At 53.1% G+C, this 14,334-nt stretch overlaps 7 protein-coding genes across 7 annotated transcripts; 2 read left to right on the plus strand and 5 right to left on the minus strand.

Moving 5' to 3' along the window:
- Positions 1–477: 477 nt before the first annotated feature.
- Positions 478–1,413, minus strand: AYO20_02030 (H/ACA ribonucleoprotein complex subunit 1; the record flags this gene model as incomplete). The annotated part of the gene is made up of 7 exons (XM_022640336.1): positions 478–642; positions 698–708; positions 762–790; positions 846–991; positions 1,039–1,139; positions 1,190–1,240; positions 1,329–1,413. The coding sequence occupies 7 exons, from the start codon at positions 1,411–1,413 to the stop codon at positions 478–480; spliced, it is 588 nt and encodes a 195-aa protein (XP_022503836.1).
- Positions 1,414–1,619: 206 nt separating this feature from the next.
- On the plus strand, positions 1,620–4,198 carry AYO20_02031 (hypothetical protein; the record flags this gene model as incomplete). Its single annotated transcript, XM_022640337.1, has 2 exons — positions 1,620–3,870; positions 4,032–4,198. The coding sequence occupies 2 exons, from the start codon at positions 1,620–1,622 to the stop codon at positions 4,196–4,198; spliced, it is 2,418 nt and encodes an 805-aa protein (XP_022503837.1).
- Positions 4,199–4,797: 599 nt separating this feature from the next.
- On the minus strand, positions 4,798–5,941 carry AYO20_02032 (hypothetical protein; the record flags this gene model as incomplete). Its single annotated transcript, XM_022640338.1, has 2 exons — positions 4,798–5,388; positions 5,441–5,941. 2 exons carry the CDS (start codon positions 5,939–5,941, stop codon positions 4,798–4,800), a joined length of 1,092 nt encoding a protein of 363 aa, XP_022503838.1.
- Positions 5,942–6,486: 545 nt separating this feature from the next.
- Positions 6,487–6,944, plus strand: AYO20_02033 (hypothetical protein; the record flags this gene model as incomplete). The annotated part of the gene is made up of 2 exons (XM_022640339.1): positions 6,487–6,504; positions 6,555–6,944. 2 exons carry the CDS (start codon positions 6,487–6,489, stop codon positions 6,942–6,944), a joined length of 408 nt encoding a protein of 135 aa, XP_022503839.1.
- An 889-nt stretch (positions 6,945–7,833) lies between these two features.
- On the minus strand, positions 7,834–8,994 carry AYO20_02034 (hypothetical protein; the record flags this gene model as incomplete). Its single annotated transcript, XM_022640340.1, has 1 exon — positions 7,834–8,994. The coding sequence occupies one exon, from the start codon at positions 8,992–8,994 to the stop codon at positions 7,834–7,836; it is 1,161 nt and encodes a 386-aa protein (XP_022503840.1).
- A 517-nt stretch (positions 8,995–9,511) lies between these two features.
- Positions 9,512–12,052, minus strand: AYO20_02035 (hypothetical protein; the record flags this gene model as incomplete). The annotated part of the gene is made up of 1 exon (XM_022640341.1): positions 9,512–12,052. The coding sequence occupies one exon, from the start codon at positions 12,050–12,052 to the stop codon at positions 9,512–9,514; it is 2,541 nt and encodes an 846-aa protein (XP_022503841.1).
- A 1,056-nt stretch (positions 12,053–13,108) lies between these two features.
- AYO20_02036 (hypothetical protein) lies at positions 13,109–14,293 on the minus strand (the record flags this gene model as incomplete). Its single annotated transcript, XM_022640342.1, has 1 exon — positions 13,109–14,293. One exon carries the CDS (start codon positions 14,291–14,293, stop codon positions 13,109–13,111), a length of 1,185 nt encoding a protein of 394 aa, XP_022503842.1.
- Between the last annotated feature and the right edge of the window lie 41 nt (positions 14,294–14,334).

Raw genomic sequence — 14,334 nt, forward strand, 5'->3', positions numbered from 1 at the left:
AGAGTAAGGTAATACCACGGCATAGAACAGGACAGGCAGGGGAAATAAAAGCTCGACCAACGCGACGGACTTGGACTTTTGAGGAACCAAGGCACAGCCGCAGTCAAGTCACTGACCAGCAAACTTCAGGCTGTGCGGCTTGTGTCGTCATTATGCAGCGCGTGTGGCTTCCGTCACTGGGAAAATCAAACAGAAGGGAAAAAGGGACCATCACGTGCCAGGAACACAGAAGCCAATGCTGAGAATTCGAGACCCTCTAACTCGCTCCATTTGAGTAGACCAGGAGTCTCGACTAGAGAGGGCCCCCTTGGTTCAAACATAAGAAATCATCAGTCCATGTTTACTGGTGACCGTTGCCAGCCTTCCCAAGATCCCAGATCATCTCTGGCCACCACTTTTTAGAACGGGTATCCTTCCCAACGCCGGTACTATGCGAAACAGAGGCAGCCACGTTTGACAGGTCAACGACAGGTCAGGCTATCCTTTAGAACCTGCCACGGCCTCTGGAAGAGAAGCCACCTCCTCTCGAAAAGCCACGTCCTCCTGGTGCTCCTCCACGAGCCCCGCCTCTGGGACCTCCTCGACCACCTCCACCGAACGAGCCTCTGCCTCTGGGTGCTCCCCGTCCAGGTGCACCCCGGCCTCTAAAAGCTCCTCTTCCTCTCATTCCTCCTTGTGCACCCGCCGGCTTCCTGACCTTTGCTGCACCTGCTCACAGTGTAAGCGCAACATGTATACTGAAAAACTCATGCGAGACTCACCTGGTGGTGGTTTGGGTTTGGGCAAGAACCTGTTCGTCACTTCTTAGCAAGCTGCACATCTCCCATGTTTGTTTCAAGACGTACTTCTCTAGTGGTAGCAACTTGTCCCCTCCAATGTAGAATTTGTCACCCTTCTTAAACGACGTAGCTTGAATGCCTTCTTGCGGCTTGATTGTGAAGTAGACTTGGTTGATAGGTCCCAGGATCTCATCCACTTTTCCTATGGTAGTCTGTGCCGGTCAGAGTAGTCCAGACGAGCCGGAGAGAATCTCTCTACCTTGTTCTCGAGGTATATTGGGGCGTTGAAAAAGGGTATCTTTGCGTTGACGGACTCGCAGACCATCTCACCCTCGGTGGCGTGGATGAAGGTGCCCATTTCTACCACAAAATTAGTCACAAGCAAGTCGCAAATACACTCAGGGCCTTACCAAAGACTTGTGCAGGCGGGCCAAAGCTCTGTTGTTGGAATCCACCTCGCCCTGCTCACCACCGTCGGTCAGTCACATTTCTCCGCCGCAGCAAAAAAGTGCGCGCAATTTCGAGTTTCGGGGCAAGAGATAATTTTACCTCCACCTCTTCCACCAAACGATCCTCTTCCTCTATCACCACCTCTGAAGCCGCCACGTCCTCGCGCATCACCTCGGAAGGCCATTGTTGTTGTGGACAGTGGGAGTTGTGGCAGGCTGTCCTTGAATCTTTGGGGAAAATTAATTTTGCTGCATCTGCATCTCCATGTTTAGAGCCGTGGTCGGCCGGCACGTGACTGACACCTCATTTTTACGGACGGCCACCACTTGCCATACCCACTTGAGCGGCATAATATTCAATCCGCATACATCTCCACTCAGGTCTTTCGCTATGAGCCACCAGAAGAAAGCGAGTCTCAATCCCCACGATCTTTGGGGGGTCTTGAAAGGAGACGGTGTGACTCAAACCCGCTCCGCTGCCACTGACTCATTGACCCCTGAAGCCAAAACATCAAAGAGACCGGTGAGCCCAACTTCGAGCAAGAAACTCCCCAACAGACCCAAAGAAATGTCTACTCAAGCAGCCGCCCCTGAGGCGCACCAAGCGCCCAAGTCTCTACCCGATTTCATCCTAGAAAGAAACCAGCTCTTCGACCAGCTGAAGAAGCAGCGTGACGAAGAACTCGCCAGCAGGGATAAACCAACAATTCAAGTCACCCTTGTTCCTGCTCCTGGCCAAGAAACCTCCGTTGAGGGCAAGGCATGGGAAACCACGCCTGGTCACCTGCTGAAGAATCTGCCCAAAGACCGCGCTGGACAAGTCGTGGTGGCCAAGGTCGATGGCGAATTGTGGGATCTAGACAGACCATTGGAAAAGAACAGCAAAGTGTCATATCTCACGTTCGACGACCCCGAAGGCCGTGATGTCTTTTGGCACTCTTCAGCCCATGTGCTTGGTGAATGTGCCGAGCACGAGTACGGCTGTCGCCTCTCTCACGGTCCTCCCACCGCTATGGGTTTCTTCTACGACATGGCTCTCGAGCCTGGCAAGGCCGTCCGTGAAGCCGAGTGGCCCTCCCTAGAGAATCGTGCGAAGAGATTTGCAAAGGACAAACAAGCCTTTGAACGCCTCGAAGTCTCCAAGGACAATCTCCGCAAAATGTTTGGCTACAGCAAATACAAGATGCACTACATTGAGAAGTTTGTGCCAGACGGGGAGTCATCCACCGTGTATCGCAATGGCACGTTGGTAGATTTGTGCCAGGGCCCGCATATCCAGAACACCCGCAAAATCGAGTCCTTCAAGATCATGAAGAACAGCTCTGCATATTTCCTGGGCGACCAGAACAATGACTCTCTTCAGCGCATTCACGGCGTTGCTTTCCCCACGAAACAACAACTCAAAGACTGGGAACATTTCCTCGAGGAGGCCAAGAAACGTGATCACCAGGTCATCGGCCAACAGCAGAAACTCTTCATGTTCAGTCGAATGTCTCCTGGCTCACCGTTCTTGCTTCCCCACGGAACTCGCATCTTCAATGCTCTCCAACAAATGCTCCGCGACCAATACTGGGAACGGGGCTATCAGGAGGTCCAGTCCCCCAATATGTACGATGTGGATTTGTGGAAAATCTCGGGCCACTGGCAACATTACCAAGACGACATGTTCCGCGTGATAGTGAAGGAAGATTCTGCCGACCCTATGCCGCTGAGCGACAAAAAGCCAGACGGCAAGACCCCTCTCGCAGAAATCAAGGATAAAGACAAGGGCGTCTTCGCTCTGAAACCCATGAACTGTCCAGGCCACTGCGTCATGTTCCGCGACGAAGAGCGCTCCTACCGCGAGCTACCTTGGCGAGTGGCGGACTTTGGTGTGCTTCATCGCAACGAAGCCTCTGGCGCGCTCTCTGGCCTCACCCGAGTACGCAAGTTTCAGCAAGACGACACGCACATCTTCTGCACCAACGAACAAGTGCAGTCCGAGATTGAGGCCCTGTTCGACTTCATGTCTCACGTCTACGGTCTGTTCGGGTTTCCGTTCAAGTTGAAATTCTCCACGCGACCCGAGGGATACATGGGCACGCTGGAAGACTGGGACGCAGCCGAAGCTCGCTTGAAGCAAGCCTTGGTCAACTTCCGAGGGGACGACTGGGAGATGAACGAGGGCGATGGTGCCTTTTACGGCCCCAAGATTGATGTCACGATTTCTGATGCGCTGGGCCGAGAATTCCAGTGTGCGACCATCCAGCTGGATTTCCAGGGCCCGCAGAACTTCAAGCTTGAGTACCGCACCGGCGAGTCTGGGGATGTTGTCGCCCAGCAATCCGAGGAACACCGCGAGCGCGATCCCAAAGCACCAGCTCCGGGCATGGCGCGTCCAGTGATGATCCATCGTGCCATCATCGGCTCCTTTGAGCGCTTCATCGCCATCCTCTGCGAACACTTTGCAGGCAAATGGCCGTTCTGGCTCTCCCCCCGCCAGATCCTCGTTATCCCCGTCATGAAGTCCGCCGAGGATTACGTGCGTGAGATCCAGGGAATTTTCCACAAGGCACGTATGTACGTGGACATTGACGTCAGCGGAAACACGCTGCAGAAGAAGATCAGGACGGGCCAGTTGGCGCAGTATAACTTCATCTTTGGTATGTATCTCTCTCTTTCTATCTTTCTATCTATCCCTTCCCCCCAAAAAGCAAAATGCAAGACTCTGGGGCAATGGGGATAGGAGACAATCCTCTCCTTGAGTTTTCGGCCTTTGATCATTCCCCAATCGTGTTTCACCCTGCTGACTTTGGATGTCTAGTCGTCGGCGCGAAAGAAAAGGAGACCCGCACCGTGAACATTCGAAACAGAGACGACCCATCCACGCAGAAGATGGGCGAACTGATTCCGCTGGAGAAGGCGCTGGAGCGATTGACGCAGCTGCGCGACGAGAGGAAGCTGGAGAACAAGATTGACATGAGCCACTAAATCCCTCGCGCCCTGCCATGCACACCGAGTGTCTCCGTCAAGCCAGCCAGCTTGCCAGCCAGCAAGCTAGAAAGATGACCCGGACAAAGTTGGAGGTTGAAGAGATAGAAAAGCAACGATCAATCAATATCAGAGCAACACAGGTTAGCGCATCAATGTGTTTGGTCTTTCTTGAAATGTTTTTGTTATCTGAACACGTCGCAAGATCGCTTTGTTTGAGCCTGATGCCCGGAACCGTGGCAATGGAAATCAATTCAGGAGGATGGAAAAGAGATAGAACGTCACGGTGGAAGGTCAGCCAGCACGCATAGCATGCAGTCAGATACTCAACAGACATGGCGGGGGAATAAAACCACTGGGTATATTCTTGTTCCTGCAGAGCAGCATCGCCGACGAAGACATATTCATGCCGAATTGACCTCTACTTTGCCCCGTCTCTTATAAACATTTCCATTCTCGAGGAGTCGACTGTTGTCCGTTTGATTTGACAAGCATGCAATTTATATTTACACACAAGACACATCCAGAGGGCCGGTCGTCCAACAATAAGACAAAACCACAAACCCTCTCGTAAAAACAAGTGATTCTAGGACAAAGACTCAGGCGGTCTGCTCTGGAGTTTCGCCCTCCGCCACGACGGGGACAGGCAGTCCTCGACTGGGACTCTGCAAAACGAGGGCCTCGTGTCTTCTTGCCCGCAAAAAGTCTGATACGGCCCGGATCAAAATAAACCAACCAATAATCATGAGAATGTAGGAAATCCAATCTGCGCTGGTGAAACCGCCCATGTTGCTGGATCCTCCCGGAGACTGATCTCCGCCCCCATTCACAGTACTGGGGTCGAAGCTGTGACTGTTCGGATCAGGCGGGCTGGAGTTTGAAAACTGCCCTGGATTTCCGGTGTCGGTCGGACTATCACTGGAGCCGCTCATATAGAAACCGTATTGTACAAGCGTCAGTCCGAGGCCGGCGCGACTACCATGTTTGGCTGCGTGAGTGGTATGAAGAAGGTAAGTGAGTAGGAAGCCGACGAGTTGAAAGGACATAGAGATCATGCCGTTCCACACAAATGAGAAAACGGATCCAACAGGCAGGCCATCGACATAGACCTCATCTGAGGACATCCCAGGTGCGAGGATTGTGGTCTCCCAGTAAGGGGGAGTCGCATCAGCAGCGGCTTGTTCATAAGTCTAACAGAAGTCAGCGAAATCATGCCGAGCGGTTTTGCGCAAAGATACATACAGGAGGCTTTTCTTCGAGCTGCTCGCCACGTTCAGGCTTTGCGGACAAATTTGCAAAAACTCCATCAGTGGCTCTCATGGACGCAGGCATAGGTCTGAAGGCAGGGAGTTCCGTCACTCTTCGTTCATAGGTACGCGCCGGCCGGGTTTCGGGAACAGCGGTTGAGGAGGGGGATGCATCTTGTCTGGAGAGTCCAGTGTCGGCTCTCATCAATCGTTGTCTGTCGTCGCCATCATTCTCGGCATCAGAAGCCTCTCCATCGTCAAAGGTGTCTTCCAAATGATCTTGATCGGCGTGAGTAGATAACGGATCCTGGGCCAATAGGCGCCTGGAGGAGGGTGAGGAGGCTCTGGATCGGAACGACGGTGGAGGCGAGGACGGAATGGGACCAGCAGTGTCTGGGGAGATAGGAGAATTGACGTCGTCGTCGTCGTGCGTGTTTAGCTGAGGAGTGTTAGTGATGAGACTGGCCGACCAGGCCGCAATGGTAGAGAATAACATACTGCTTCATATCGTTGAGGGGCCATTTCAGGCCAGGCAACCTCGTAGGTTTATCCCCAGTGCGCTCAAGCAAGCAACCAAAGATATTTCGAAACTGCAAATAAATGAGGAAAGTCGGATGGTGTATATAGGGTGACTTGAGGGAAATAAGGAAATAACGAGGACTTGGTAATGGACGAGGTGAGGGAAGGAATGATGTGGAAGTGGAAGGACAAAGACCCGAGGGCTGAGGGCGGTGTTTGAGATGCTTACAGTTAACGAATCCAGAGGGTTAAAGCGCAGGCGCAGGCGCAGGGTCATGGGGGAATAATACGGGCCACTGGCACTGCGGCCTTGGCCCTTGTTATTATTGTGGCCAGACACTGGATCGACCATCATCCGCCACCCACCACCACCCCCGTTTACGGCATGGTCCTTGATTACACCCTAGAGGCGTCATCAAAATTATTGCTAACGATCCTGTCAAGCCTGTCAAGGTCTCTGGTTCCGCAGCTCTGAGTGCTCGAGACTAGTTGATTTACAATCCAATTCCTCAGCTCTTCAACATGGCAGCTAATCAATCGGTACGTCCCTCTGAGAGAATCTCAAGTCAACCTTGCTCATATCTGTTCAGGTAGCTCTAAAGCACTGGGCGCGCATCATCAAGCAATGGCCGCTCGACCGTGTTCGCCCGTCTCATGTCCATTTCCAACGGGTCATGCAGTCCCGTCTACAAAAGCTCCAGTCAGGTGCGCCGGCTGCAGTTTCATCCATGTCCAACGATACCCTTGTGACGCCTGTCGAGCCGTTCAATGAGCAAAAGGAATTGCGACAAGTAAACGCTCTATACTCGCTGCTTGAAAATCGATACGCGAATGAGTACCCTATACCGCAGGCAGTCCGTCATCCCAAGACCAATGCTTCCCACTACGATGATTTGGTCAGAGAGCTGGATGAAGCACCGGGAAGATCATGGTTCACGTCCTTTTGGAACCGTCTCAAAGGGTCTGTGCGCCTGAGATAACAAAGGCTTTGGTGGACGGATGCCCTCGACTTCCACGCCTCCTAGATGAACAGACCCATCATACCCACCAGTTGCTTTGAAGAGAGCTTACATCTTCGAGTCGACGTGTCCTGGAAGAGCTAGGTATCTGGATTCTTGCTGAGTGACTGGGTTGAAGCTGTACGGTTAATTTATATTCAACTTCGACTTTGTTCTGGACCTCAATCCAGCCGGCAGCAGCATCGAATGAGAGTGACACAAACTATCGACCCGTGTCCATTTAAAGTTGTCGCCTCAATCTTGATCGAGGATGCGTGGTATCACCATGTTCTGGGGAGGCCAATGCATGATCGAATAGAACCGATCCCACCGATGAGGTCTAAAGGGCAGGGCGAATTCACCTCAGGGATGAGAGGGACACGCCCTTGCATCAGGACCAGTTCTGGTAGCCGCCCGTCACCTTGGCTTAGTCTCAACTGGATATATCTCACTATCAAGGGTCAAATGGTTCAAAAGAGGATACATGCGGACATGGTGATTGTTGAGTTCACCGGCCACTCCCAGTGTTGCATCAGATGAGTCTTGCTGGTATAGCCAGCACGCTGAGCGAACAACAAGATTATTTGTATGCTCGGCGGAGAAAGGACTGTCCCACGTTCAATGATGATTCGGCTAAGGAGTCGATTCTTCGTGAAATATACACCTAATGTGTTTGACTGGTGCGGCAAGGCCTCGGGGCGCAATGTGACAGACATAAGGTCGAGCCATGAAACATGATGGTGGCGTTACTCGGATATATGCTGTCCATAGTCCAACCCTGCCGCCCTTGGGCGCACTATCAGTCCACAGGTTCAATGAACAAAATGACATTCTATACATGTGTTTCAAACAACGAGCCCGTTTCTATGTTTTATATTTTACTGCCCAACCTCCCTGCGCCTCCCCCCATTTCCATGACGGCGACGCCCTCATCCTCCAGCGTCTCCGTCACGAATCTCACCATGTGCGGCACCATGCTCGGGGGCACATCATGCCCCACGCCCTCGAAAACGATGTCCTCGATGACGAACCCGCTGCCCTCGAACCACCCTCCCTTGCCGCTGACGGCTTTGAGCCAGTCTATGAACGGCTTCGAGTGCGCGTAGGGGACCAATTTGTCCGCGCCGCCCGAGAGGTTCAGGAGGCGTTTGTTCCCGAAACAGCGCGTCATGACGGGGAGCAGGATCGCGCGCTCCTCCTCGGTCAGCTCCGTGTGCAGCTTCTCCTGGTCCCGGCGCCAGTTCAGCCCGGGCAGCGACCACAGCAGGCCCGCCGGGTCGGACTTTTTCACCGCCTCGACCAGGCTGGGCGGGAAGTCTGTCGAGCCCAGAAAGTCCCGGCCCGGCGGGTCGGTGGATGTGTACGACTTGCGCCGCGACAGGCGCGCCCGGTCGGTCATGACGCGCGTGTAATCCGGGCAGCCGATGGTGATGACGGCGGCAGACACGCGCGGGTCGTGCATGAGGACGTGCCACGCCGCGTGGCCGCCGAGGCTGACGCCCAAGACGAGGTTCTGCACGATCCGGCGCGGGTCGCTGGCTCCGCCGAAGATGTACCCTGGCAGGTGGTCCAGCAGGAGCGACGTGTCGACCGCCGTGCCGGCGAAGCAGCTGAACATGTCAAGCGCGTGATGTTCGTTCCCGGACCGCCAGGCCTCGTTGGCAATCGCAGACACCAGGCGCGAGCCGTGGTTCCGCTGGTCGAACGTCACGGCGATGAGGCCCTTCGTCTTCTTCTTCATCGTCCCGCTCCGTGGCCTGGCCTGGGCCTGGTGCTTGTTCCACTCCGAGATGATGTGCGCTGCAAACGGCGCCATGCACGCCTGCGTCTGCAGACGAGGGTGCAACAGCCAGAGGACCGCAATGTCGGTGGTGCCCGAGGGGACCTCATCTAGACCGAAGACCGTCGCCAGAATCCCTGCTATATGGTGTGTACTTGACGATACCGGCTCCGGGTGTGGAATTGATTTGGCAGTGGATCCGCTATTTGCTGTGGGAGGAGCCCCGTAGGTCGAAGCCACAGGGTTGGACATTTTCTGCAGGCCGTGGCAGAGAGGAAGGGGGGAACAGAGTAGAAAATTTGTATGGAAGGAAATAATATGAGTGTCGAGGAAACGAATTGCTGGTACTACAACCACGTCGTATGTGCCGCGGTCTCGGCGATTTTGTCGAGACATGCGGGGACAATTTTTCGGGAATTTCCTGATTAGCGAGAATCGCACAATCGCCGTCACAGCCTCGTGTCTTCCGGATCGTCAAGCAAGTACTTGGTAAAAGACATAATCATCTATTCTCTGCGTTTCAGCATTGTGGAGTCGATATCTATGTAGAAGGTTCTTCGCCGATCTGACCCTCGCACATAGTAATTGGTTCCTCGAACTCCTCCGCTGTATGGGTTACAAAGGATAGAAGCATTCAGTCTAACCACCCTTGTTGACCCGACAGACTACAATCACAACGTTCGAAATGAAAGCTCTTTGCCATAACTCAAATCTAATCTTGCATCGGACAATTCGAAACTTGGTTAGTGCCAACAGAAGCCCTGATCTGTCATCTGTTGTACCTCGCTAGGGTCTCCATGATATTTTGTACGTTCTGTTGAGATTGTGGCCCCGCAGCATAAGCCGGTGCACCAGGTCCATAACCTTGTGGCTGTGGCTGCTGCTGATGATGATGCGGAGGACCGTGCGGCGACGGGAATGGTGCTCCTCCGTGGCCCTGCTGTTGGCGGGTGACATTGCTTAAAAGGCCTGCCAGGTCAGGGGTCGGTTTGCCATTTGGCACAATGTTCTCTGGCTGCCCATCACCCGGCTGTCGTAGATTCGCTAGCAGTTGCTGCAGATTTGGCGCAGCTGTAGCCGAAGTCGGAGTCACTGGTGTTTGTGCCGGATTATGATAGTGGGTGTTCTGGCCGTATTGAAAGTGGTTATGAGGTTGCGGCGGTGGCGGCGGCGGTTGTTGCTGCTGGTGGTGGTGTTGAGGGAAAGATGCTGGCGGGTATTGTGTCGGCGGAGGAGGATAGCCATATTGAGAATACCCCTGTGACTGATAGGACTGGGGGCTTTGTTGCACACTTCCCCGTTCCTTTTGTCGGGCATGGAGCACAATATCTGCGGCAACGGGGACATCAAGATCAACATATTCGTTAAAGTTGACATTCGACGTCCCTTGACTCCGATCAAAGACCTGTAAGGGTATCTTGCTGTTGTACTGGTTGGCTTGCGTCAGTTTCACCACAGCCTGCACACCTTCGATGATCTGCCTCTTCACGACTGCGTTCAGAGGCAGTCGAGGGCTGAGCCATATCGTTGAAGCACGTAAACCTTTGTTGCGGAAACCTTGTTCGATCCAGTTCATGAAGCTTGGAGCCACCGAAGGCTCCAGGATGAGCAGTTGCACGTCCGGCACATCTCGTGGATCTCTGCGAGGTAAGGGGAGGGTGGCTTCCTCATCGTATCCTGCCGAAGGTGGATTTGAGAAGCTGGGAGTAAAGGGGGAATTCGGTCTCCCACCACTTCCATAGCGGGGGCTTTGAACAGGTTGCCGGTAGTCATCTCTGGATCGATAGGCTCTGGGCGAGGGGCTCCGTCGGTACTCCTCGCGCCTACCTCTCTCGTCTCGAAAATCACTATAGTTAGGGCGTCCAAATCGATCGGTCTGACGCGAGGTACCACGATCTGGTGATCGAGATCGGCGTCTTTTGTTTCCTTGTTGGCCTTGCTGGCTTCGTGTGTTCTTCTGCGGCTTCGATATCTCAAGATGAATCTTCCTTCCTCTAATTTCAACCCCTTGTTCCGCTTGAAGCGCTGCTTGACACGACGAGGCCTCAAGATATTGCACGAAGCCATAGGCCTGTTTAATGGAGATCTGGGCAAGTTTCCCGTGTTTGTGGAAAATGTGGAAAATATCACGTTTGGTGACCTTTTCACTGGGCAGATTACCAACAAAGAGACGTGAACCGTGGGGGAATTTGTCCCATATTCCTTCTGTCACATACCTCCGTTCATCTTCAAGGAAAGAATCATACAGCGCTTGTGTGCTGGGGGTCCACGGGCGTTCATTCGCATCAAATGTTCGTCCTTGTTCCGGTGCCTGGAGAGACTGGGCAGGAGAGGTAGGATCCGTGCTTGTGGGTGATGCTTGAATGCCAGAATACGCCCAAGTGCCCGGGGCTTGCATCGGCACGGCTTGAGGCTGAAACTGCACAGGCGCCAGGGCAGCTTGTTCGGTGCCATTGGTATTGGCGTGATCCGCACTCACTTGTTGATATTGGCCCAGTTGATCGTTGTTGGAGTTAGGAAATGTGACAACAGTGGGAGAATCTGAGGATTGAACTTGGGTCGGTGGCTTAGGGGGTAAACCTGGAATAGGGAGCAATGATTGGGTTCCTTGGTTGGCAAGCGAAGCGGCAGTAGTTGGGGCAGAGACAGATTCTGCAGCAGGAGCAGTAGAAGCAGATTTAGAAATGGTATCCAGAAGCGACTGATAGTCTACTCCACCTTCATGTGCTTGGAAACCCGGCCTCACGGCGAGATCTGACCCAGGCGCGCCCTCTCCATTTGCTTGTGCATTATCGCTGGTATCTGGATTGGCAGAGAGATCAGTGGCCGACGAAGTATCATTGCTCGGTTGAGTAGGACCTTGGATTTGGCTGGCAGAACCTAGAGGCGGATTGGCATGGGCTTCAGATGACTGTGGATACGCAGAAGCGTTTGCAAGGGCTGTGAAGAGATTGGATTCGATGCCGACATCATTCTGGACCATGTGTCCGTTTGTGGAGGAGAGCTGGGCAGCCTCATCCAGACGGGTGTTTTCCTCTTCGGCGCCTCTTAGAAAGTTTTGGACCACGTCTTGCTCTTCCGAGGTTTGATTCGGTTCATTCTCATTCATAGCGCGAGCAGAGTCTGAGTAAGGAGAAAAAGTTTGGTTATGAGGGATATTATAGGTCTCGGTGTCATTGAAGACCGGATCCATCTGGTTCAGCAGTACCGGGATTGTTGAAGGTTCAGGAATATGGACCGGACGAGGAGATTCGGGCGTCTGAGATCTACCAAAGCGTTGGGCCTCTGGGGGAGGGTCTGCATCAGTCATTTTGAGGCTGCGAAGGCGGTGCAAGTCATGTTCAGGGCAAGGTGAAGGAGAAGGCTGCCTGATCAGGCTGTTGACGCGGGGAAAGGCTGAAGAAAAGTTGGACAGGTCAAGAGCAGTCCGGCGACATCAGCGCATCAAAAGGAGACAAGAAGGAATAGGAAATGAAGACTGAGCTTGAGGATGATGGTAGATCTAGCGATCAAAGGCCTGTCAAAAGTGACGCGAAGTTGCTCTTGAACGACTTGGAAAAAGTACCGCGCAATTAGCAGGAGTCGCAAGTCGCAAGACAACAGAAGAGATGCAGTTGCCCTATTTCCGTTCCGATTTGCCAACTAGCCCATGTGTGGTTAGCGTTGTCGGGAAACTTGCCATGACAGGGGATTTTGTGAACTGGGGACGTGACGTGAACCCGACAATGCTATCTGTGGCAATTTGCGCGTCAGGAATAACATGCGTGGTTCGTGGCCGACGAGAACTGTCTCTAAGTCGCTGCAATTTTGGAGATCCTACTCCGCCAAGTCTGGGAGCCTAGAATCTGACTACACGGCGGCAAGGGAGTGGTACAGCAGGCTCAACACATTACAGTCTTTGCGCGACATCGGAGAGGTGACTTATGCCAGATCCAGCGGTCCTGGTGGTCAGAATGTGAACAAGTACGGTCAACTTCAATTTTTGGACGCTGAAAGGTTCTGACTTGGTGGCTATAGAGTCAACTCAAAGGCACAATTGCGTGTCCCTATCGATCATCTCCTTCCTCTAATCCCTGTTGTTCTGCATCGAGGTATCTTGTCCTCCCGGTATTATGCTGAGAAGTCGTCGAGCTTGGTCATCCAGGCCGATGAAAGTCGAAAGGCTCAAGCAAACAAGGATGCCTGCTTCCGGAAGCTCAACGAATTAATATTGGATGTGTACAATGCTGCCGTTCCTGGTGAGACGACAGAGGAACAGAAGGAAAAGGCCAAAAAGTTCCAAAAGGCAGAAAATGAAGCTAGACTGAAGAGGAAGAAAATACAATCCAGCAAGAAGCAGTCAAGATCAAAGGGAGATATGGATTGACTAAGTCGATGCAGGTCCACCCAAGGACTTGATAACAGATTCTGCCACAACCCTAATCGCCGGATCCAAGTCTGGTGTGTGCAGGAGCTTCTCGAGCGATGATTTGGCCCAGCCGACCAACTCAGGGGTTTCGGAACTACTCCGAGCCTTCTTCAGTCGTGCGAGCATGTCCCTGAGAGCAGAGGGGAAGTCGGGAGAATCGTGGGGGACCGAAACAAGTGGTAACTGTATATGGCATGCCTGGGTGCACCAACTCTGTGGATATTCTCTTGACAAGAATGCCGCTACATGGTCCGCAACCTTGCGACAAGCCGGGATGCCGTCATAATCGAGAAGCACATGGCAAAAGTCCAAGCCGAATCTGGGATCACGGAAGTGGGCGATAGCAGCGTCGAATATCGCAATCGGAATGGCACCACTCAGCGCAGGTGTTGATTCCAGTTTTTGAAGCGCAGAGCGGTCAACGTCGTCACTCTCACTGTATGGGGAGATGTCCAAAGCCGTCAGTCTCGGCAAGCGAAGAAGATTCTCATCTGTATCCCCCTGCTCTGTTTGTCCTGGTTGATCGGGCTTTCCGGCGGTGATGCCCAGCACTTCTCGACGGAGATGAATTTTTGCGATGTAAGACATTTCCAGCCGGGCATACTCTAACCACATTGCTTTCGATCCTCTGCAAAACCGCAGACCGCGTTGCATGTAGCTCCTCGCTTCCGTAATATCACCATTATCTTCCATCGCATATTGGGCGGCGTGAATCCATAAGTCGGACTTTGTAGGATGTAACCGAAGGACCTGAGTCAACATTTCCTGCAACTTTTTGTAGGCCTTCTGCTTTCTCGCAAAGTCTATTGCCTCCATCCAAAGACCAATGTCACCGGGATGCTTGCGAGTTCCGCGATCAAAGACGAAGAAGATGCGACGCTTGCCATTGTGTGCGGTGGACTTGACTCCCAATCTCTTCACTCTCTTGCGCCTCAATGCGTCAACGTTTATCTCGAATTCAGCATAGCGAGCGAAGTCCGCGGGCGTGGATCCTCGGGCGTTGATCTTGTGCTCGAAGTCGGAGCGTTTGCGGGCAATGCTGGTAATCTCTTCGGCGCTGAAGATGCCTTTGCGTTCGTATTCTTTCAACTCTGGTATTGACTGCTCGAGGAAGAATCGGGCCTTGTCGCTTGCAGCAGCCATAATATTGCACTTGTACGTATTTCTGGTGGAATTTGCAGAAC

Source organism: Fonsecaea nubica (genome assembly GCF_001646965.1).
Source record: "Fonsecaea nubica strain CBS 269.64 chromosome Unknown Scaff8, whole genome shotgun sequence".
In the NCBI taxonomy this organism is placed as follows: Eukaryota; Fungi; Ascomycota; class Eurotiomycetes; order Chaetothyriales; family Herpotrichiellaceae; genus Fonsecaea; species Fonsecaea nubica.